We start from the raw sequence: 25,507 nt of genomic DNA on the forward strand, positions 1-25,507 counted from the left end.
GTTACATTTACATTTTACATTCATTAATTTAGCAGACGCTTTCATCCAAAGCGACTTACAAAATGAGAATGATACAACAGATGTATCTCACACTTGGTTGGAATCATTCCTGATGCCTTAAGATTTTCCAGAGTCCTCTGCTTTGTGACCCAGCCACTGTAGAGATAATCCTGCTGATTCTGACTGGCCAGCTTCTTGATCCTTTGTCAGTGGGTGACAAGGGAAGGCTAAACCCAAGGATTTAAACAGAGAATGGAGTGAGAATGAGCCAATCGGAGGACAAGCATTTCAAACATACAAAGTGGGCACCTGATCCCCTTTCACATGCAGAAACCATATACTGTAATTAGACACAGGAATGTTCATATAATGCTCTAAATAGATACTAGTGTGTTTTGGTGGCATATTAGAGATTTGATACTCAGATTATTATTTACTGACATTTACATTTAGTCATTTCGCAAAGCAACGTACAAATGAGGAGCATAGCAAGCAATTTGTCGTTCAAAAGTCAGCCAAATCTGCAGTATCACACTGCCAAGTTCTCAACGTGGCTGGAGTAGTATAGAAGCTAGCATAGAAAAAAGAGACAGAGAAGATTTTTTTTTTTTTTACACATATTGTTAAATATTAAGTAAGTGCATTTAGTGTGGATTGGTTAAGCGCTCTCTAAACAGATGTGTTTTCAGTTGTTTCTTGACTGTTAAGATGGTTTCAGCAGATCATGTGAAGGGTGGTAGCTCATTTCACCACAGAGGAATAGAGAAAGTGAATGATCATGAAATAAGACTTTTTGCCTCTATGCGACAGGTCAACCAGGTGCCGCTCGTTCATTGTCTGCAAAGAGTGAGTTGGGACATAGAGCTGGAGGAGTAATTTGAAGTATGAGGGTGCTGTTCCACAGGCTGTCCTGAAGGCCAGAGTCAAAGCCTTGAATTTGATGTGGGCAGTTACAGGTAACGAGTGCCATGAAATCAAGAGTGGGGTGACGTGTCTTGATTGCATATTTTCCATAGTAGCTAAAACAGTGACCTGCTTGTAAATTACATAAATTATGGGCTGTTCCCAGAACACCTTCACCACATAAATGTTTGTAAAGCCAGGCCTTTTCCTTGTTTACTGACTTGTGGCCAGAAACAGTCTCAACTGCAGTGCAGTGCTGGTAGCTGAATGTACAGAACTGAGGAAAGATGTCAGGAGCCTTCAATCAGGAAATGAAGGAAACTGTAGCTCTAGGCATAAGCTCTTACAAAAGGGTCTTTCAGTACATACTGTATATAGTCATAGCTCCCACTTGAACGGCAAGCTTACACTCATAAAAATGAAAAATCCAACATGGTATATAAAACTACATTTGTATTTACTAAAGGAAATACCAGTGCTTGCAAAACCACAAAACAATAATGTTTTAAAGTGTTAGGTATGCGTAGGTTTACGCTTTGGTTTTGTGCATATGAAATGCTCTGCCTGATCTCATGAAAATTACGTGAACCTGGACCCATTTTTGCAAACCAAAATTACCAGTTTGGCTGCAGTTTCCCAATGAAATGTCCAGCGGGGGGTGCCAAAAGCGAGTGAAATAGTGTCGTAATCAAATGAGATTTTTAAGGTGAATTTTAGATGGAGGATTTAATGAGTAAAACGTACCTCCCTAACCTAAAACTTTAGCCTAAACCTAACCAATAGTGATCCAAAGTCAAATGAGAGGTTAACAAAACAGACATCCTTACCCTAAACCAACACCTAAATCTAACCGATAGTGTTTTAAAAGCAAATGTAACATGAAAAGCACAATTTTGGAAGCAACCACATCATTTCGTGTCACTGCTGACACTTTTGTCTCGCGTGTCAGCTTGTGTCCTTGACTGGGCTCAAAGTTCAGTCTTCAGAGTCCAAAGTCCAACACTCTATCAGGAGATCTACCACGGTAGCGAATTATATTGGAATAAGTGTGTAAATGTAGGTGGGTCTGTAATACAAGTGTAGCAGTGTGTGAGTGGAAGTGAATAAAACACACAGTTGTTGTAGCGCCTCTAGTGTTTAATCCACCAGGAAACTGCAACAAAACGTAGTACGAGGCACATAAATTTCAGTTTGCAAAAATGAATATATAATAACGTCCATTCTATGAGACAAGGTTTGAAATGCTACATCATTACTGCCTTTCTGTTGTCATGACACTTGTCTTCTGTTGTCATGACAGCACATGTATTGTTTTTGTGGGCACACAAGAATTAAAAATTTAACTGCAGTAAATGTGGCTATAAATGTTTAAAAGCGATTAAATACTGTATGTAATAAAGACAAGGCCAATCACATTATGAAAGAAGGCCAATCGCAATTTATCACATTGATGCAACCATGTCAGTTAAATTTAAGTCAGTGAGAGATTTTCAAACTGTAATTTCAAGTTCATAAAGTATAACAGGCTGAATTATTTGCGGAAGTTTAATACATAAGCCACTTTTCCACCATCAGGCAAACGGTTCTCGTTGCGAAACCGTGCCGTTGCGTGCTGATCCGGGCCAGTTGGCACAATAATCACTTTTAAGGCACTTTTTGAAACTTAAAGAAATGTTCAGACCTTTGTTTAATTTGGCCAAAACTGCACTAATATATTGTATTTGAGTAGTGAAGTTTGTTTTAACTGCCTTTTTAATATTTAACCTGAAACTCTAAAATCTAACACCCTCTTGCCTTTGCTGAAGGGTCAGTGGAGCTGTAGCATCTTCTGGTTTTTGTGTGTTACCAGCCAGAGCATATTTCATTTATATGTAATCGAGCTACCTCACTGGGGCTTTATATTTCAGCAGGTCTTTGAAGTTTGCAGCAGCTTGCTGTGAGACCAAGAAGAATCACCTTTGATCAGATGCCGAACTTCCTCTTTAATTCTTTTGAACTTACTTTTAAAAGATAGTGCAAATCATACAAAAACACTAGACTGCATTTAGGGAACATTTGATCAGGCTTGTCATAATTACAGCTCATTTCATCTCAGGATGGCACATTTGAAATCACACACACACACACACATTATTTTTTAAAGGTAAAGTTTGCTTTTTTTTTTTTTCAGTGTTAAAGACTACCTACTGTTTCAGCTTAATGTGCAGTGGTGCTCTGTCTGTTTGAGCATCTGGACTGTGCAACACTGGCTCAACCAATGGTGTGAGTTTGGGGCGGGATTATCTACTGTATTTGCCCACCAATGGCAGAAGGTGGGAGTGTTTGAAAACAATCTTTTTTGGCATTCCATCTGGTGACACTTGCGGCACAGAAATCACACACTTCAGCTTTAAAATAGTATCTGTTGTTTGTGTTTTTGTAAGGAACACCAGATACTGTACTGTCTCTTTATTTCTGATACTCATGTAATTATGAGTGAAAGAAAATAGCTGCTTTGTACTTTCCAGTTGCAAGGCTAATTTGGCATGCAAAAGTGTTTAATGACCCCTGAATGTGTGTTTGGGATCATCTAGATTTTAACACAAGTCCTTTCAAAACAGACACAACTTCTGCTCCCTTTTGAAAATAGAAAAACAACAACCAATAGTCAGTTGCTTTATTAATTCCACCTACTAGGCCCCATTCTAATGACTAGCTCAGAAACAGAGTCATGATATCAAGTGTCTAAACAACATTGTCAAGAGTTCATATGATCTTATATAACATACCTGAACTGGTATCATAGCTGACCATTCCAAATCCTTCACAAAGCCGCCTGGTCAAATCCGAGTTAATTATGACATAGCTGTCTTGAATAGAACCTGGACTTGTGACCTTGAGAACAGACTGTAAGCGACTATCTAACCTAAAACGTCCTTTGCCAGGCTGGCATGATCTCCTAACCAATCATAGAAGAATGTGTTGTTTTGTGTTTTGCCAGACAGGTGTAATTTATAAAAAAAAATAAGTTGCAAAGCTTTTGTTATCACCCAAATGTTCAAACAACAATATCTGATGCAACTTCAGTGGCGTTCAAACGTCTGAGTCCACATTGAAAACCTGAGAATCAAAATCTTATTTAAACCTGGACATTTTGAAACATTATCATATAAAATGAATAATAAATATGTAGGATTATCTACTATTTTTAGGTCAGTAATCAAATAAGCAAATTTTTGACATTGACCATGTTAATTCCTTTGCACAAAATTTCAGATTACCTTGATTCAGTAGAAGTACACAAGATGCTCTTTGAAGCATTTTCAAATCATGCTGGGTGACCTCTCTCATCAACAAGGCGTTTCCATCTGCAGAACTGCCGCTCACTGGATGTTTTTTGTTTTTGGCACCATTCTGTGTAAATTCTAGAGACTGTTGTGCGTGAAAATCCCAGGAGATCAGCAGTTACAGAAATACTCAAACCAGCCCGTCTGGCACCAACAATCATGCCACGGTCGAAACCATTGAGATCAAATTTTTTCCCCATTCTGATGGTTGGTGTGAACATTAACTGAACCCCCTGACCTGTATCTGCATGATTTTATGCATTGCTTTGCTGCCACACGATTGGCTGATTAGATAATCCTAATAAATTGCTCAGTGAGTGTAATTTGTTAAAATGCAAAATAGTAGTCCAATTGAATTGACTTTTGAACAGCTATTTTAAAATAATTGCACAGAATGACAACATAGCATGCCCACACCCTGTGATGAATGTCTACATGTGGCATTTAATAAAAGAGGCTCTTATTAAATTGGCTTTGACCTGACACACTAGATCACAGTGGGTCCAAAGCCAAACAACAAGTGGTGCCAGATTAGTTCCAACAGTCATGAGAGCAAGGACGGAAAGTTTGGATCACTGATGTTGGCTTTGTGAGAAACTGGAGCTCAATGAGAGTAATTAAATATCTGTTACAACTTCCTTCATATCAGTTGCCATAGATGCAGCAGGCCAGGCTTTGATGTTCATACTCTACATATGAATTAAATTGTTGTGCTGTTTAGGAAACACAATCATATGCACTCATTTACAACTAGGAATGTGAAAACTACATATTTTCAAAATAAACTAGTTTGTGGGTTGTTTGAATGACTAGCTGAAAGAGTTCGTAATGGAAGCTCAAAAATAGTGTGAGATTCGACGCACCGACCAAAAATGTCCGTCTAAATGTGTATGGCTCTTGGACCGGTGCTTTAAAGGGGAAGAATGTAAAGATGCAACTTTTATGAGAGGTTTTTACCATATAAACTGTCTAATAGCTGAATGACAGCACTAAAACTAAATCCATCCATCCATCCGAAGGTGGGAGTGTTTGCTCTTGTTACTGGAAATACTTGTTCTGCCATGTCCATCCATTTAGTAGGTACATATTACAAAATAATGTAGAATCTGAAACATCTAAAAAGTCAACCTCGATTGGTCTGTTGTTGGACGACTAGTCGACCATCGTGCCCCATCCCTACTTACCTTGGAACTTTGTTGTTTACTTGAACTTTATTTGTGCCTTGTTGTGAAACATTCTGCCGAACTGGCTCCCTGTCATTGTCTTTGAAATGGTCATGAACCCTTTCACTCTCATCTGCTCTCTTGATCTAGTACTTTCTTGCTGTGACAAACACAATTTTTTTTAATTCTGTCTATCCTCTGCTTCAGTTCCCTGGAGCCGTGTGGCATCATTCTTCAAAGTATTTGTAGTCATTTGAGGCCAAGGTTCCATTGGCAAGCGGACAGTGTCACTAAGATAAGAAAAAGGGGTTCTTTCTTAAATGACAGCTAGCTGTGGTGCAGAGGCATTTTCTGTTATAAATAAACAGCTTTTCCCCTGCTCACTGTCACTGGCCTCAGCACCTTTCTGCTCAGCTGTCGTCTGGGGGAACCAGAGCTACTCTGGGTCTCTAAAGTGCAGGTCACCATAAAGCTCTTTAGACTTTTAAATTGCTCTGCTATGTTTACTTTTATAAAATGCCATAAAGGTTAGATCCCTAACCCCAAAACCACTTTAGCCAGGTTGAAAGTAATAAGATGATCTTCTTTTATCTTTTTATTTTATTTAAATTATTATGCAAAAGTTAGGTCTGTCAAAAGCACCTGACACAACTAAAGATTAGATTACTGGAGAAAATCGAAGCATCAAAGTCTGGAGAAATATATTAATTTAAATATATAACAAAACATTTTTATAAGAATACACGTGGATGTATTATATTAATTTATATATGGATGTAAGGTTATTTATATTTATATACATTTATACGTTTTAACGCAAGTATATTATGTCATCTACCCGAAATCTGCTCAACTGTGTTAGGTGTCCTTCCAGAGTATTTAAAATGAAAGAGTTTTGTCAAGTGAAGTAAACTTTAACAGATATCCCATGCTCAGTAAGTAGCACTGCGCAGGGACCCTGCCAATCGGAATGCAGCTCAACTCTGGAACTAACTGTGAAATAGTCCAGGCCGCTTGCTTTAAGTCTTCCCAGCTTACCAGTTGACTTTATTTCAAACATTTCTACATGCATGTTGCCCTTTTCATTTAGGAGCAAAGTGTTTCTGATTAAAGGACTTTTCTCATGTGTGTTCTCAAAGATTTACATCAACTTAGCCATTAAGTTTGTTTCTATTACCAATTTACAGTTAAGTAGGGCAAAATGTGGAAGCCAGGGGGAGTGTTCGGGAAACCTATTCATAAACATTATTTTTGCAAATCGGTTTGGTTTCGCTAGAGGCACAGAAATGACACAATTCACCTTTAACTAGTATACAGTGAGTATTTACTTAATGAAAAGTTTACTAAACCCTTTGAAAACACATGCTGTTGTATGACTTCTCCAAACTGACCCATGTTTTATGACCCACGTTTTCACCTCTGTGACATAATTGTGTGTCCATAAACACAGGAGATGCATTAACTTCAACTGTCAAAAAACCAGGCTGAAACAGAGGAAAGACTGTAGCTCCTTCGGATTGTTTTTGTTTTGACGGTGTAAATTGGAGTGTGGTGAGAGTGTGGTCTGTGGCAATATTGAAAACTTGGGGTTTCGTACATAGATGGTCTGGAAGTGTGGAGCTCTGTTGGCTCCCCTGCTGGGGTGATAATTGAGGGGAAAGTTCTCCTAAAGGTGCCATCTGGGCCCTTACACACAGCAAAAGCTGCTTCCACTGGAATGAAATCACACATTTGGCCCACCCACATGCATCATTAAGAACACACAGATAGTCAAGATAGTATCAGTTCACTTGATTAAAAGTGAGTGCAAACAAACTAACTTGACTCTTTTCACGAATCATTACCAGCTCTCTGTTTATCACTGTGTCAGTGCAGATTTTCATATTAAATTGACTGTGCCCACTGGCTTGTTTTAGGGCAGGGGTGTCAAACTCATTTTGGGTCATGGGCCGGATCGGTCCAAGCGACATTGCTTGGGGGCCAAAGTTTATATGTATAAATTATATATACTGTATATATATATATACTTTAGCTTTGTTTAAATCACTTTAAAAATTATGTATTAAAATGATTAATTATCTAAATTTATTAACAAAATTTTGAGACATGACATGAGAGCAACATACAGAAAATCACATTCATTCTGCCTCTCTGAGTAATTCAGTAAGTTCATTCACTGATGGATTCGTCAAACTGATTCAAAACGAGAACTTGTGAGCTGGTGAATCACTGTTTTAAAAGTACAGGCTCATTAATGTTATTTGGTCATGAATCGACTAAATCAGTCACCGTGTTTGTTGTTGAGTACAGCCAGGGGTGGAAAGAGTACTGAAAAATCATACTCAATTAAAAGTACTGTTACTTGCCAAAAAATTTAGTGTGAGTAGAGTAAAAGTACCAGTCCTAAAAACTACTCAAGAGTAAAAGAGTAGCTCATTTAAAAGTACTAATAAGTAGTGAGTACTGAGTTGCAAAAGCTATGCCCTGTTATAATAAACACTGTATGCTGCAATTTCAGAATGTAGCACACATACTGTAATTTACATTCCCTTTTATGGCTGTTTGCTAGAAAGAATAAAAAAATATAGGTATTTTATAGGTATAAATATAGGTATTTTTGACTGCCAACTTTTAAAATACATCACTTATCTAAGAAATACACTACATGACTCTGATTCCAAAAAAATAAAAGAGCGACATGATTACAGAAATTAAAAGATGAAAAAGTTATTTTCAGTACACTGATCACCATTTTAAATCATAATATATGAAACAATTACATTGACTTGAAGGAGCTGTTGTGCTCAAATTAATCAAAATAATTTGGCTTCAGGTGCATAGAGCCAAAAAAAAAAATCAAAAGTTGCTAACCGCACACTGAATTGCAAAACAGACTGAAAAGGGTCTAGCAAAACGATATAACTTTATTAAATTTGCATCCTAAAAAAATTTGCAAAGTGAGTTAAAAGCCTGACCAACAAAGGGAGCAGACGTTTCAGCACATTGCTTTCTTCAATGCTCAAACTGCATATTGCCAGCCACAATGGTTGTGAATGCCCAGTTTCACCAGCCACTTTGATTTTTTTACCAGCTCCTTTTGGTTATTCATAAAGGTATATAAAACACCGCTTCTGAAACTGTAGTGAATTATGATGACACACATGACAAATCATTAATGTTGCTGCATGTCATTTGCTTTGTATGGTTATGTATGCAGCCACAAATGTTTGGAATAAAGCAATGTTGCATTCAAAATGCATGTAAACGTGAACTGCTCAGTGGAAATCAAGTGAACTAAACTTAGAGCACCTCTTGAGATGGTCTGAGATAATTTGCAGCGTTCTCATGGACGACTGTTCTTGCAGTTGCAAACTATTTTCAGATGACTGAAACAGCAGAAACAGTGAGCACTCTGCATGCGCGTGTTCCATGAGAAGTGCTGTGCTTATGGGCGGCAGAGCGCCTCTGAATACACAGCGAATCAGATCCGCACATCAACGGCTTTTTTCATCTGTTCTTCAAAATATAGTCAAGTGTGTTTCTTCAAACGCGCATCCTTGTGTCTGACAGCACAAGTGTGTTCTTGTCACATGTAACTCCAAGACTTATAAGTCGCCCGCCACAGAATTAACCCACCACTGCGCATAAAATATCCACATTTGATGGGTTAGTGGGTGCTAATTTTACTCTGAACAAAAAGAAAATTACAGAATATACTAATTTCATTAACCAGAGGTTACATCACAAATACACACACAAATAGTTAAAGGGAATCAAGCAATAATATTTACAAGAAAAAGAGAGAACCACTCACACTTTGGCTGGAGCTTTAGCCTCAATAAATCTAACTAAAACTGAACATAAATGCCAAGAAACTGAAACCTGCTTAAAATTAATAATAGTTCAATGGGACGGAAACAATGCAACAGTTATTATTACACCTAATATTTATCCTTGGAGTTGTCATTATTTCTGTAAAAGTAACTTAAACACCACAAATGTAAATGTTTATCTGTTCTGCTGTTGCTACTAAAATAATAGTATGAATACATCTTACTCAAGTTATAGGCTAAATCAACGTGAATGTTTTCAAACATCAGCCTACTTATTTATTTTTTCCGCCAATCATCTCGCTGGCCGGAGATGACCCATTGGCGGGCCATATCCCTGCTTTGGGGTCATACAGCGTCATATTGTCATGCTCAGGCATCTCCTATGATGCTTTTATTAGTGTTTGATATGGTCTGCCTTTTGGCTTTGGAGCTAGCTTGAAGTGTCAGGCGCAACATCTAGGCTCTTGTTTCATGACCATGTCATGCAGAGCACCTGACTCTGTCTGGCCTAAGTGTCGCCAAGCCAAAATGCATCACTTCTAAGCTTAAAATACATTATAGTACTCTTGTCGTAATGTTAAAATGGGCAAATGTATGTGTCAAGGACTCTGTTTACACCTGTTATTAAGATCACAAGTGGACAGTGCTAAATACAGGTGTAAACGGGTCTAAAACGGAGCATGATTCAATCACTCAAACCACATTCCCTAATATGCCGCCAATTGTGTCCCATACAGCATCGAAGGACGAGTTACTCACCTTTCAGTCTTTCTTTTGCTCTTTCTTTCTTTCACTCTTTCTTTGATGATTGCTTTTTTCGTTCCTTCTTTTGCTTTTTCACTTTTTTGTGCTCGTACTTTCTTTTTCTTTTTTCACTCTTTCGCCTTTTTCTTTTCTTTACTTTTTTCTTTTTCCTCCGCTCTTTCTTTTCACATTCTTTCACGCTTTTCTTTCACGTTTATTTTTGCTTTTTCACACTTTTTTCGCTCTGTCTTTTGCTATTTTGCTCTTTTTTTGTTCTCTTTCTTTCTCTCTTGCTCTGTTTCTTTTTGCTTTCTTTCATTATTTATTTTGCTCTTTATTTTGCAATTGCCGTTCACGCTTTCTTTTGCTCTTTCTTTCATCATATTTCTTTTGTTCTCTTTCTTTCTCTCTTTTGCTTTTACTTTTGCTCATTCTTTCCACTTTCGTTTTTTCTTTCTTACCCAAATATTCTAAATTTTCTCACATTGTTTTTCTTTCTTTTAACTCTTTCTTTTGTTCTTTTGCTCTTCTTTTGTTCTCTTTCTTTCTTTCTCTTCTCTTTCTTTCGTTCTTTACGCTTTCTTCCATTCTTTTGTGCTTTTCTTTCTTTCTCTCTTTTGCACTTTCATTCTTTCTTTTGCAATTTCCTTTCATACTTTTTTCGCACTTTCTTTCACGCTTTCGCTCTTTTGCTCTTTCTTTCGCACTTTCGTTTGTTCTCTTTATTTCTCTTTTGCTCTTTCTTTCGTTCTGTCTTTTCGCTTTCGCTTTTTCTTTCTTTTGCTCATTCTTATGCTCTTTCCTTCTGCACTTATTTCACTTTTTGTATCTTTTGCTCATTCTTTTTCTGTTTCTCTTTTTTCTTTCACTCAGTCTTGCATCATTCCTTCCTCCCTTTCTTCCTTCCTTTGCGCTTTTTCAACATGCAGTAACACAGATTATATAATTGATGCATGTAGTCATGAAATCAGACCCCCTCTGCAGTCACAAGTGGTCACAGGAGATGCATGTTAAAACCAGTTGTGAATGATGATCTGTCTCATCTGATCACTTGAGATGGATCTTAATGCCAGAACAGGGTAAAAAACAACTACAGCAACTAAAAAAAGGACTAGGACTAGGTGCCACCCAATACCCGTTTTCCATCGTTCACTTGTGCTTGGTAAAGTTGCATAGAATCGTACTTTCCATAATAGTGAATCTAACATTGTTTATCCAAACTCATCTTGCATTGCAATTTCCAGTGAGGTTTGCTCAGGAAATGAGGTAGATGCAACTTGACAACATATACAAAAACACCCCAAATCGAAGTTACTTAGATTAGTAGATTAGTTAGATTAGTGTCACTAACTTGGTGAGTCAGACAGTCACTGACCACATTTACATGCACTTAAGAAAACGGTTTATTCCAAGGTTTCTGCAGATAGCTGTGTTCTGAAAATGTATATGAGAACACCGGTTTTCTTAAGCTGCTTAAGGGATTAAGAGAAAACGGTTTAACACACCTAGGTTTCTCTCGAGAATGCAGCTTACTGTAATAATAATAATGCCATGTAAAAACATAAGCGTCGTTCTGATGGGTGTTTGAAGAGTGTGCATGTTCGTGAACAGACCGAATAATAAATGTCTTTGGATGAAACCCAACAACAAGTCAACACAGCGGAAAGAATTCAACATTTATAGGAGTACAGTGGGAAAAGCACATACACTATAAACTATACCCATTTATACACACCAATTTAAAATATTGACTATCCCTCACGTTCACGTTTATGCGCTCAAGTACATTGGGGGAATCCCAGAGTTTTACGTAAGAGGGAAACCCCACTATTGCAGTGCAATTACGCTGCAGTTCGTGATGCAAAATTAAGGAAACAAAAACAGCAACAACTCTGGAATATCTGGTAAGTAAAGTGAAGCAACGGAGTATAAAATAGCAAAGTCTTTCTCGGATGCCATGTTTGTTATTTACACAAGTCTTGTGGCGAAATTACTTTGCTGTGGAGAAAACTGCTTACTGACCGAGACGCACGGGAGTAAGAGTACTCCGTTTATACAGTGTATGTTAACTGGAACGCTGCTTTCTCACAATTAACCTCTTTCTCACAATCATCTGCTTTCTGGTGTCCATGTAAACGTAGTCAGTGTTAACTGTGATTGAGTGATTGAGAAACCTGACTACAAAACCCTGATCTTTCAACTGCAGGATTCCAGAAATGTGAGTAAAGGCATTTTTACACCAAAGGCGACTGGTTAATGCTAAACAAATCGCAGACGAATGGCCCTTTCACATTAAAAGCGTGGCAAATGATCGCAGTTAGCACATTTACACCTTTACAATAGGTGGTGCTAATTGACAAGCAACTTTACCCCTGCACGGTAGCACCTTTCAGCCGGTCACATATTTGCTCAAAACCCTGCATGCTACGAATTAAACGTGACTACATCTAAACGTTCCAAGAGTCAATATAATCCATACATTAAAACACAAATCGCAACCAACATTACCAAGTTTTTGGCATAGAAAGGCACTTTGATAGAAGACATAAATATATAGAGTGCACTGCAATTCACAGCAGTAGTATTCCATCCGTCCATCCATCTTCTATAGCCGCTTGTCCTATGTAGGGTCACAGGTAGTGCTGGAGCCTATCCCAGCTGTCTCAGTCCGAAGGCAGGAAAACACCCTGGACAGGTGTCCAGTCCATCACAGAGCAATAGTATTAATATTATTCATATTTGGCAAAAAAATACACTTTTACATGTTATGATTTCAGAGAAAGTTGTTTATTGTAAGAGAACTCACGTAAGGTTAAATGCAAAGGCAACATCTTTCTTGAGTTACTTTAGAGTTAAATGTTGGTGGTCAAAACAGCTTTCTGTGTTTTTGTGCCACCATTTGCACTGGTTTTTGGAATAGCAGTGGCTCCTGACTTGTGATCCAAGGCTCATATTTTATTGGTTAGGGAATTTCATTGCCAGGCAAAATTATTTTTTTAAAAATAATTAAAAAACCTTGCTTTGTCAGTGCGCGAATATGTGAGGTGTGAATGGCTTCATAGAAATCCATAATATTAGTTAATGGTGGTGAGAATTCATGGTGAAAATTTGTGTTTGATGTGCAAACCAGATGGCGACCTCATTGTGTACTCTTTAATGCTACACTACTTTCCTACTCTACACAGTTAGATGAAGCTACCTTCCCCACTAGTGCATGGTGGGTGTGCTTCAGTCAATAAGTAAGTGAATATTACCATACAAGAATTCTGGAGTGGAGTATGAGCAGGCCTTTCCAATTTTTAGCTTTGAAACCTAACTGTTTACTCTGTGGGCAAAGTGATACTTCCAGTTCCCATCTTCCATTTCAACATGGGAAACAGCTGGGCACAACTGAAAGTTGTTTGTCTAATCTTGCCAGTATGCAATGGAATCCCTGTGGGAGTCCTTACTCATTCCCAAATGCATGCTATGTTGCTGTGTGGGAACAACGAATGACCTGAGGGAAGATTTTGTGTTGCTAGAAGTATGCTGGCAGTCTCTGTCTACCCTTTTCTCCCCCCACACCATGTAGAAGACCGTAAAAACGTGTTAAAGAATGAATCCCATCCAGGGAGCTCAGAGAATGCACTATGGTCAAAGTGGAAGCTTGCATGTTTGTTGAGAGTGGTTGGTGTTCATACGTGTCAAATCCTGTCCAAAGTGCTTTGTTGAGCTGAAGGGGCTCTCATCATGTTCTTTATCCTAAAGGGGCTACAGCTCAAGGTTTTAGTGTCGAAAGTAGCAACTTAGCGCCTTGCATTCTGCAGCTTTTAGGGGTTAAACTCACAGAGAAACCACTGTCCCTACCTGAACATCTTTTGCTGTAGTCTTTTACATTCACATAGACTCAAAAATTCTTTTCCTGTTGCCTTGTCCCCTTGGACATCTTTGGCTGTCAGATGGCTGTGTTTTCTATAGCCCCTGTGTGTAATAGATATGGAAATACCAAATTTCACAGCAGCCCTCTCTATTCACCTTGTCAACTCTGTTTATGCACTAAAGCCTTCCAGGTCTACTTTAGAGGGTGACGAGTCTCAAAGCGGTCACATATCTTTGGAAAAATTCAGAAAAAAATCAGAGTTCGGTTAATTTGGTTGGCGTGAAAGCGTTTTTTTAAACCAGTAAACCGCATCGGAGTCTGCTTGAAAAGGTCAGGGGGAAAGGTTCATGTGAACTAGGGCTGTGCCGATACAATCATATACAGTATATCGATATATCGCTCTACTTTTTTCACAATATTGTATCAATATTTTAGATCCCTGTATCGATATTTGTATTAAATTTTCTGTGTATTCATATCATGTCCAACAGTTCAATATTGAAGAAGCAGGTTGTCTAAATAGGTGCAAAATCTGAGACTGGTGTTTCTCAGTGCAATCAGAGAGTGACTGAAACTGAACTCGCAAGATGCAATATCATAAATCCAATATAATATATGCAGTTTCAAGACATCATATTTATTGATGGATTACATGGTGTTTATACATTTTTTTAAAAGCTAAAAAGTGACCAAAATTATGAAAAACAAGTGAAAAAATAATATTTGTAAAATTAATATTTTTGTAATGTATCTAGTTACATCCCTTGTATAATTAACAGAGAATTTATTTCATACACAAGAAAAATAGACATTATAACTGAAATATACCCAAATGAATTGGAATCAAATCGATGATATTGTGATGTATTTTGATATATGGTATGTATCCAGCCCTAATGTGGACTCCTATATGGTTTGCTGTTAATATGAAAGAATCTGTCCTAAATCACAGAAGTAAACCACTTGTTGATGTGTAATTTTCCTCTTTGCATGCTTCCTGTCACACTTTTGAGTTGTTACCTAACTAGAGTGGTAAACATCTGCTGCTAATATTTACAGTGGAACTCAAACATAATGATGCAAACATACTGCTGAAATTGAAAAGAGACCAGCAGGGAACAGAGTTGAATTGAACATGATTCCAACCACTCAATCGTGTGTGAAAACAGCCAGATATTCATTTTTTTCAATTGAATTGAATCACTTTTTTGGTACTTTGAAAACGTATTACGAAAGTTGTTTGCAAATTGTTTGCAGCATTTCGAGTCATTGCACAAGTTTTCTGCCATATTGCCTGTTTCACAGCTGCACTTTAACGTGAAGGAAACCAAAATACTAAAATCTTTTCTCACGCTGGGCTTGTAAGGCCTTGCAAATTGGACTTAGGTCTGAATGGAGGTTGGAAATGCCACAGAGGGATGTGTGTGGGAGCGGATATGCCTCCAATACACTTTAATGTGCACATCTGTCCTTTTCTAGCCATCATTATTGCTCTTCGGAGGCTGAATGTGACTCACTCATTAGCAGTGTTGGAAGTCTGATGGAGCTTGCCAAGACCGTCTCATTCCTCTGTTAAAGTTCTGCTCTCCCTGCTCATCAATTGTCTATGGCACGGACCCAGATGCAGTGATTTGGTTCCTTGCCTTGTAAACAACAGCTGAGCAAACTGTAGTGCAATCTTGAGGTTTTTCACCAGGTTCGAATGTCACTTGCAAAACTATTGAATCTGAATTGGTCTTTGTCTGTACTTCTTTGCCGTTACTGCAAAAACAAACAGTTTGCATTGTGTTCTGCATGATTGAAAATTAAACAGTGGGATTCCTTTTACAGTGGAATGTAGTGTGTGTTTGCCCATGCTATCATTTCCTTTAGCAAGGTGACCTCAAGCCTTTAAAGGGTAGTGAATGTCCTGAGAGTTTGAGCAAGTTGAGATATGCGTTTTTTGCGGTTTATACAGTATTATTAACTTTTCTTGTGATACCCTGATCTGATACCCATATCTTCCCATGCTGCAACCATACCTGTACCTAAAAGAGGATATATACCTTGAATTTAGGGATGCACCCAATCCTATACCTGGATCGGTATCTGCTCCGATACTGACATTTTTAACCATATCTGCAGGGCCATATTCATGCACGGGCTTACCTGGGTTTAAGCCTTGGGGCCTGTGGCTGCAGGGGGGCCCCCAACTCCCTGGAGTGAGGAGGGGAGGGGGGTAGTCATGGCATTTGCGCATGTAAACGCATTCAGCAGGAGACGGTGATATGAACACAGAGAGAGCCATCCGTGTAGCGCATGTGTCAATAGTCAATTGTTGTGATTGTGTCCAATTTTATGATAACATTTTTATGATCAAACGCTTTTACTCTATGACAATGCGCTACACAGAAGGCTTTCACTCCATGTTCTTATCACTGTCGTGGCATCCATGCATGTAAATGCATTCAGCGAGAGACGGTGATATGAACATGGAGACGGTGCGCAGTTACTGTTAAAGCCATCCATGTAACACATGGTCATAGAGTAAAAACGTTTGATCATAAAAAATTTATAATAAAATTTGACACATTCACAACAATAGACTAAATGATCCACAAACAATGTGTTTTCATGTCTTTACTGTATGTCTTATACACAACAGTTTTTGTGTGTAATTTCTAACACATGACCAGTTTACACAGACAGCCAGGTAAATTCAAGTGTTTCTAAATCCCTTTAAGAGATATGTTAAGCAATTAGGAGTTCTTTCATTCTGTAAAGACTTTTCCTTATAACCCAGAGCAGTGTCATATCTGGTGACAATTAAATTGGCACGTACCATTTTGCTAAGATTATCAGCAAAAAGACGCTACAATTATGGATAACAGTAATGGCAGAGTATCTCGTTCTGGGAGGACTCTATCCCAAGGGACAGTGAAGCAGGCGTTGATCACACCAAAGCTTCGCTGAGCAGCTTCAATTGAAAGAATTTTGCCAGTCAGCGCTTTCCTATTGAAAAAGGGCCAGGATTGTTGTTTTAGAGTGTTAAGTCAGGGGAGAAAGGATTTGGGGGGAGATCAAGTTATTTATTTGCGGGAGCCATTTAAATGGGAGCTGCGGCCATGATGGAGATACAGGGAAATTGGAACCAACAGATTATGAAGACAGAAAATGCCAAATCGGGAATCTTGCCAAACACGTATACAAATGTGAAGGTGAGATGGTGGGGTCAGAAGAGATATGGTTTCATTTAAAAAAAAACATCAGAGCTTTTGTATCAGACCATAAAATGGTCATAATTGGAATAATTGATCGATTGATTGGTTCATACTTAGTTTTGATCACATTAATATTCATATATGCTTTTTTTAATTGCGTTGAATTAAATGGATAGTTCACCGTAAAATCATTTTCTCTCCTTCATGTTGTTTCATACCCTCATGTCTTTCTTTCTTCTTTGGAACACAAAAGTAGACTTTAGGCAGTATGTTAGTTTCAGTCACCATTCACTTTTATTGCATCTTTTTTCCATACAATGAAAATGAATGGTGAATGATGGTGTCAGTCCTTAATATCCTGCCTAACATCTCCTTTTGTGTTCCACGGAAGAAGAAAAAAATCTCTTTACTTTTGAAACCACAATAGAGTGAGGAAAGGATATTTGTTTTTGGGTGAACTATCCCTTTAAGAGTAGCTATTAATGCCCACTTTATTAGATAAATATTGAGTAGAGGGTAAAAGTCAGGTATTTAAACAGTAGTACAATTTTTAAACATGTTCCTTGCAAATTTAAACTTTGTATTGCCCTCCATCTGTTCTCTGTCCAAAATCCATATGCACATATTTTCAGTGGAACATGCTTTAGTTTATAGTATAAGTGCTAATAATTACAAGAGGGAAGCTGTTTCTGAGGTTTTAAATATGTTCTATCAATGACTGGAGTTAAGGCTGTGATTTATGACCCTCAGGGGTGTGACATACACACAATCTCTCCATGATAAAGTATTTCCTGAGTACCAGCCCTTTGTTAAACAATTAGTGTTTACACAGTGGTAAAAGGTCTCCTGTCACCTGGATCTTTGGATAGATAATGTCTTATTTTGTATGTTTTCATATACAGTGGGGTTCAGGAGATTACTGTCTAGTGTGATTGCTATTTGGTGGCATTTTCAAGTTTAAAAAAATGTGATATTATTCTGTGTTTCAAAACTCAAATTAATGAGCGGTCATTTTATTTTATTTGTAGCTAGATTTGGAGTCATGAAAATGTATTTTAGTTTAGTTTCAGTTTTCCCAATTATGTCCAATACATTTCTTTTCTTTTTACAGGAATGCAAACTGCTCCCCTTTTGGCTAAAGTCATCTTTTGTGAAGCTAATTTGCCCAAATTGTCTGTTAAATTACTCCTGGAACACCTGCTTTGACTTTATCACCTTTTTCCACCTCTCATGAGTTTGCATCCCTGGATTGTTATTCGGTAACTTTAAAAACACTGCCTAGAACTAGTGCAGAATCTTAAATATGTCTTATTCTTCTTATGTTATGACCTTTCTTTGTTTAAGGATTTTTTTTTTAATCTTCATTTAAATAAATATTTTCAAAAATATTTTCAGACTTTCGAATCCTACTGTATAACACACACACATACACGTTCATATTTTTCATGGTTCCTGAAAGCACAGGCCGTTTACATGCATTCCATTTCTGTGTGATCAGATATACATTTTTGTGCAAACGTGACACAAAAGCATGATATATATCTCTCCTTCCTATGGAGGAGAAATATATATCTCAGGATGTGTTTGGAGATGGTGATATTAATTCCATAAACTTTCATTTGTTTTGACTGCAGGTGGCACAGAGCTCTAAAGTGTTGGATGAAGTGCCCTTTCCAGAGGATTTAGAGGAGGAAAATAAGCAACTCAGGGGTTACGTGGATGATGAAGAGTACTATGATGCTTCCGGAGGTAGGACTATCTGACTGCTGCAACACTGAGTACCTTTAAAGGGATAGTTAATAAAAAAAATGAAAATCACCCTCATGTTGTTCCAAACCTATATGACTTTCTTTCTGCCATTAAACACAAAAGGAAATGTTATGCAGAAGGACAGTTTCAGTCACCATTCACTTACACTGCATGGAAAAAGATGCAATGAAAGTGAAAGGTGGCTGAGACTAACATACTGCCAACATCTTCTTTTGTTTGAAAACGTCAAATTATGCCTGCGTAACAGCTTACAATTTGAGGTTTTTTGGCCTTTAACTACAACAAGCTGATCTTTTGTTTCTCTGAAGAGGTGATCAGTGGAGAAGAGGACGGAAGCACACCTGAACCAACCACAAGTGACCCAAGCACACCAATAACAAGTGAGAGCATTCTTTGTCTCTTGTATTTTATGGAGAGGAAAACATGACAAATTGATAGTAGTCACACATAGCATATCAGTGTGATAAAATAGCTGTCTCAACAGATTCTGCCAACATCTTGCTGTATAACATGAATCTGTTGTAATCGATTGCTAGGGCATTATATGCAGTTGTTGGTTCTGTGTGAATAGTGTCTGAGTCACATCCTGTCACCCGCCTGTGCTTGTTGTGATGATGAGACAGGAGCCTCACCATGACAAGGGGACTCAGATTGGCATCGGAGATCGAAACAATACTCATATCTCCTTTCATCAGATGAGACGCAGAGGTGTATACAAACAAAAAAAATAAACACACACACACACACACATAAGACAGTGCAAAAAATAAAGCTTGGAACAGACAATACGCAAAATCTGTTGTATCACACTGAATTGATTTCCTGACATCACATGTTCAAATTTTCGTCTTTCAAACATACCCATACATACTGTGTATTCTAGGGGTGTAGCAATGCACTTGTTTTCTCGATGCATCGGTTACTAATCCTGCCAATTCATATGCATCAATCTTGAAATATTATTTCTGATCGTTAGTGTTGGTCAATAATCGATTTAAACAGCAAAAAAATCTAATGAATCGCAATTCAGCAAAATAGTATGCAATATTTTAGAAAATTATTTTTTTCATTTAGCACACCTCTGAGTGCGTGCCCTCACGGCTCTCCCTTCACAGATGCCTGCTGCACTTTTCCATCGGCCTTCACGGGATCGTGCCCTCTCTCCTTTCCCTCCATAACTCTCATTGGCTTTCAAGCACCTTATGTCTGATCTCTCTTCCGGACGGCCATTGACTGTCAGACGAGCTAATGACAGCTCACAATAGCTTGATACAGCTGCCAACTAATTGCATGGCCACTTCTGAAATAAAATGCTTTAATTGTGGGGAAACTTGGCCGTTATTTTCTATTTTACTGGTACTATTGTTTAGTTGGGGACTTGGTGTGCAGAAAACATTTAATTTGAAGTCTAATTGATTGTTCCTCTTTTCTTTGAAACTGAATGTTACTGTTATGATGTTACTTTACTGTTGTAATATTTGGAATAGGGTCACTGATTCAGGGTCCCCATGGTCATGGAAAACCTCAAAATATCAGGGAATTTTAAATTTGTAATTTGCAGGCCTGGAAAAGTCATGCAAATTAATACAATCTTAAAAATCACTGACTTTATGCTCCACTCTGAAATTTTTTATTGGAACGTTGCACTCTTTGTTGTAATACAAGAAGCCTGTATGTACAAATATTTAATATGTTTTCTTTCAAATTACTTTTGGTGCAATAAACAATCTAAAGTAGTTTTATAAAATTATAAGCTTCACATTTCTGCCTTTAAACCCTCCAAAAATTGGCCCCATTCACTTTCATTGTAAGTGCCTCACTGTAACCTCGCTTTTTGCTTTTTTTAAAGAAAAGGATGGAGTAATCAACATTCTGTCACAAGCGCTGTCCATTGAGCTTAACTTGCATTGAACCCAGAATATTCCTTTAAAGAAAACTAAAAAGCATTGAAAAAAATACAGAATCAAATCGTTAATGGAATGGAATCGAAATTCATTCTGAATTTACAAAAAATCGTTTTTGAATCTGATCAAAAACATATGTATCGTGAATTGAATCGATTCACTTTCAACCCAAAGATTCACACCTCTAGTGTATTCATTTTTGAGGGAAGTTTTACTTGTGTTTAAAGGGGTCAAATCATGAGGAATCAAATGTTCCTTCATCTTTTGAGAGTTGAACATTTATTATAATTTTTAGAACCCAAAAATTCCTCCCAAGTGAAGTTATTGAATTGAATCTAAGCTGCTAAAAGGGCTTGTTCTGTACTTCCACAACTTTCTGACATCAGACATATGTTTGATCACATGCAACATGGCCCACCTAGAAACACCAGAAGAACTAGTATAAAGAGTAAAATGTGGTACAATCTGTCAAACCACAGTCTTTTGTAAACCTGTCACAATGTAATGCAGGCTTTGCAAAAGAGACTTTGTTGAAGGATGGAGCAGGTTAAACCATATTGGACTTGACAGCAAACCCGCGCTTAGTAAATAAGCTGTGTATTAGCACCATTTCATATGCAAAGAGGGTGTTTACTTAGGAGTTTTAATGGCACCGCAACAAAACAACGTCTAATTTAGCGTTTAATTATTAGGCCCAAAGAGAGTTTGGAAAATTATCATTAAAAAGCAAATTATGACTTTTAGATGCAAAAAAACATTGCTAACATTCTAAGTGGACCTCAGGGAAAAATAAATACTGGTAAGTAATAAAAATGTGTAATATGAACACAGTGCATTTAATGTAGTATGAAATTGTTATTAGTTCAGTTAGTTACTTTAACGTCATATCCTCAGTGGTGCGTGTCATCCAGCCTCATTTTGTAAACCAATCTTGAATTATTTATATTACATATACCTAAAGAGTCTTGAGTCACAGTGTTAAAACTCTTGCATTTTACATTTACATTTAATCATTGAGCAGATGCTTTTATCCAAAGCGACTTACAAAATAAGGAAGGATACAACATAAGCGATTTTACTTCAAAACTTTTCTATCTTTGGAACTATGCTTTGGAATTATTTTTGCTTCCCAGTGTGCCCTTTTAGAGTCAGTCTGGGCCGTTGTATTGCATGACATCATGGTGGAATGGTTGTTTTGGGAAGAGCTCCACAGTCTGACACCTGAGCTTTACTCCAAAAATAGCACTGCATGGACACCTCAACACAAATGTGTTGGCCCTTAAATTAGCTTTAGCATAACCAAAAGATGGAGTACCAGAGGGTGACAATTCCAGCTATAAGGTGCCAAATCTAAACATCTGACCCATATGGAAAATGTGTATCTTGGGCAATATGAGTTAACTCTTAAAGATCACTTCAGCTAAATTATCTTCAGCATGATCGCTTTTAATATTTTATGCACTCATGATAATCCAGGCTATGACGTGACCACCATTTGGCTTTGAATTCTTGTGGTATTGTTTGGGTCCAAGTTTAGCTGAATCATCCCACTGAGCTGGAAATGGAGCATATGGGTGATCTGATGACCCAGTGATTATCTTTAAGGATAGTTTGAATTCAGGATGTCCCTATTTATTCAAGCAGTTTGTGTTCCCAACTTTCATGTCACATTGGATTTGGCAGACACATACAGTATAGTTTTTTTTTTTAGGGCTACACAAAAATATCTGGCATGGAATTTTATGTAGCTTTTAACACCAGGCAGTTATAGTTTAGAAAGTTGTTTATTATTTATTTATCAGGCTGGAAATCAAGAATAATTTTACTCTTAATGAAGAAGGGCTGGGAGGTTAAGGCTATGAGTCACAGCAGGGAAGTTTGTTCTCTAAAGCCATTTATAGATTGGTGCCTGACAGCACTTGAAGCATTGGTTTCCTGCAGTGGACTGTATTTTCCAAAGGTCTGCGTAACCACCTTTCCTTCCCTGTCACTGATGAGAGTTCATGTCCTGTTAGCACATACTATATGGAGCATCCTGTTTTTGTAATGCATTTCCCTATCCCACACTTTTACATATGGATCATTAGTACATGTTCAGCATGTAATTGATTATGTAATGTGATTAAAATGAGGAGAGTGATTATGAATTTAAATAAGATGGTATTATGATGATATGTTTATTACTGTGTATAAGAATCCATGCACTAGATCATTTATGGGGCTTTTCCACTGCACGGTACAGCTCGACTCGACTCTGCTCGCTTTTTGGGGGTTTTCCACTGTGGATAGTACCTGGTACCTGGTACTTTTTTTAGTACCACCTCGGTCGAGGTTCCAAGTGAGCCGAGCCGATACTAAATGTGACGTCAAAACCCTGCAGATCACTGATTGGTCAGAGAGAATCGTAACTACCAGCGTCATTAGATTTGCGACACGGGACATCAACCCACTAGTTTTAAAGTTAGCAACAGCAATAGCAGTATCATTTGTTCACGCGACTTTCGAATTGTAAAAAGAAATGGCTGTGCGCAAAACCACGTCATGGTCAATAAACAAGGTGCAGATGTTCCTCTCGTTAGTGACGAACGAAACGACGCGAAACGAAAAAGTCTTTCAGGAAGTGTCTCAGCTGTTGGCCGCACACGGTCCACAACAGCCGGAGTGGTTCAAACAGAAGAAAGTGGAAGTGGTTCGACCAAATGGATGCTATCTATGGCAATAGACTGGCGAGCAATGGGAAGGAGAGTGCCCTGGACTCGGCCACGGCGTTGTTGGAGTCCACTATGGAGGATGGTACGTTTTGTTACCTTAACTCTATATTCTGCTTGAAAGCTTCACTTTATTTAGTTGACCAGCTACTGGAAAGCTTGCTTCTAAAACAACCAGGCCAATTTAACTGTTACACTTGTGTAAAATCACCATGCAACAACTGCTTTATGCAGCACAATGAGCTAGTAGCTAACAGCTAGCGGTCATGTTATTGTTTATGGTCAGTAATGTTTGTGTCGCGTTTAAGATGATGTCACGGCAGCAGAGACGGTGCAACTATGACGATCAGCCTATAATCCCACCCACGTTGAGGCGGCACTAAACTGCAGCGGAAAAGCAAGCTCAGAAAAGTAAAGTGAGCAGAGTCGAGTCGAACCGTAACGTGCTGTGGAAAAGTGCCATTAGACAGCTAATAATAAAATGTTGATTTCAAGTATTTTTGAAGACAACACATTAGATAAGTTTATTGGTCATCTTTATAGGTCAGGTTCTTAGGTACACTATATTGTTCAGAATGATAGATCACCAAGACTTTTTTGTTTTTGAAAAGAAATGGATGATTCTGTTTAAATTGCTCAATAATAATGTCACAAATGCATATTTCTATTTAAATGAATACTTTATTCTTCAAATTCCCTGTTCATTAAAGAATCCTCTACTTGCAGCAATGCAAGTGTTTGTCATGTACTGTTCATTGAAGCTGCTAGTTTAGGACCTGTGAGGAGTCTGTTTCTCAAACCAGAGACTCTGAGGTACGTGTCCTCTTGTTGCTGTGCCTCTGGGCCATCCACTTCCCTCTCGATCCTGGTTAGATCCAGTTTGCTTTTTTATTTCAAGAATGTAGTGCATGGAATAGCCTTTATCTCTCAATAAATAAATAAATAATAAAATGGACTGATGTATTTTGAAAAAATAAAATTTTACTTGCAAGCGTAAAGGAACTTATAAGTAAAGCAAGTATACCTCAGCAACTGGAAAAATACACTATATCATGATTATCACATTTAATTAAGTATCACTATCATTTTCAACTGTTGTAATAAAAAGAAAAGTTTCTTGAGTACCAAATTAGCTAATTATTTCTTAAAGATTGGTGACACAGTTTGTTCTTAGTAGACTGTGTAATGACTGAGTAATGACTGCTGAAAATGGGGCTTTGCCATCATGGGTAAAAATGGAATTTTAAAATAAATAAAAATATATAACAGTAATAATTGAAACATTAATAATGTTTTGGCAGTATTTTGATCTATTTATTACCTTATTAGTGAACAGGAACATCCATTTCTTTCAAAAACCAAAAATGTCATAGTGTACTAAATCTTTTAAACAGTAGTGTACACTGTAAACCCTAATAGGTTAGCAGAACTCAAAATATTTGAGGCAGTCAGTTACATCAAATTATATAAACTCCCAAGTTTAAGTTAATAGAAATTTCAGATTTTGATTTTGTACTACACATGCATGTTAATTGCATGATACACTTTAATGGCACTTAACTTTAAATTTAACTCTTTGCCTAAACTTAAATTTACAATGTAAACTCAACTTAAAAAATTCAAGTAGAGGAAACCTACTTAGCTAGTACTTGCTAGAACTAGTTAGTACAGTTAATGCTGGAAACACTATGTTTCAATTACCAGAGTAATTGCTCAATGAGTAAAGCAATATACTGTAGAACAATCTTAAATGATATCTATTCACCACAATGGTAACCCCCAAAAACTTTAACATATAACAGAAACTCTTCTAAATAACACAACAATACATTAAACACTAACAAGTCTCCTGCTTTACATTCATCTTGCACAAAGACATATTATATGACATTAATTTTCACATTTACTCTCCCTGTTGAGTTCTTAATACTCATCAAGTTTAATTTATTTGAAATAATGTATATGATTTAATTTTTCCACTGTGCATAGCACAGCTTAGATTGGTCTTGGAAAAGTATTAGATGGGAAATGTTGAAGTTCATATTGAAGTCTCTGACTTTTGATTTTGGTGTCTTGGCAAATCTGAGCACAGTTTGA

At 37.5% G+C, this 25,507-nt stretch overlaps 1 protein-coding gene across 1 annotated transcript in view; it reads left to right on the forward strand.

The window, feature by feature from the left end:
* LOC127419591 (basement membrane-specific heparan sulfate proteoglycan core protein-like) overlaps window positions 1–25,507 on the forward strand; it is a 163,117-nt gene that overhangs the window by 25,119 nt on the left and 112,491 nt on the right. The window contains exons 2-3 of the mRNA XM_051661098.1: window positions 18,663–18,777; window positions 19,107–19,178. Of these exons, the coding sequence (XP_051517058.1) occupies window positions 18,663–18,777; window positions 19,107–19,178 (187 nt within the window). The remainder of the gene's footprint in view (window positions 1–18,662; window positions 18,778–19,106; window positions 19,179–25,507) is intronic.

The sequence above is a fragment of the Myxocyprinus asiaticus genome, chromosome 29 (genome assembly GCF_019703515.2).
Source record: "Myxocyprinus asiaticus isolate MX2 ecotype Aquarium Trade chromosome 29, UBuf_Myxa_2, whole genome shotgun sequence".
Classification (NCBI taxonomy): Eukaryota; Metazoa; Chordata; class Actinopteri; order Cypriniformes; family Catostomidae; genus Myxocyprinus; species Myxocyprinus asiaticus.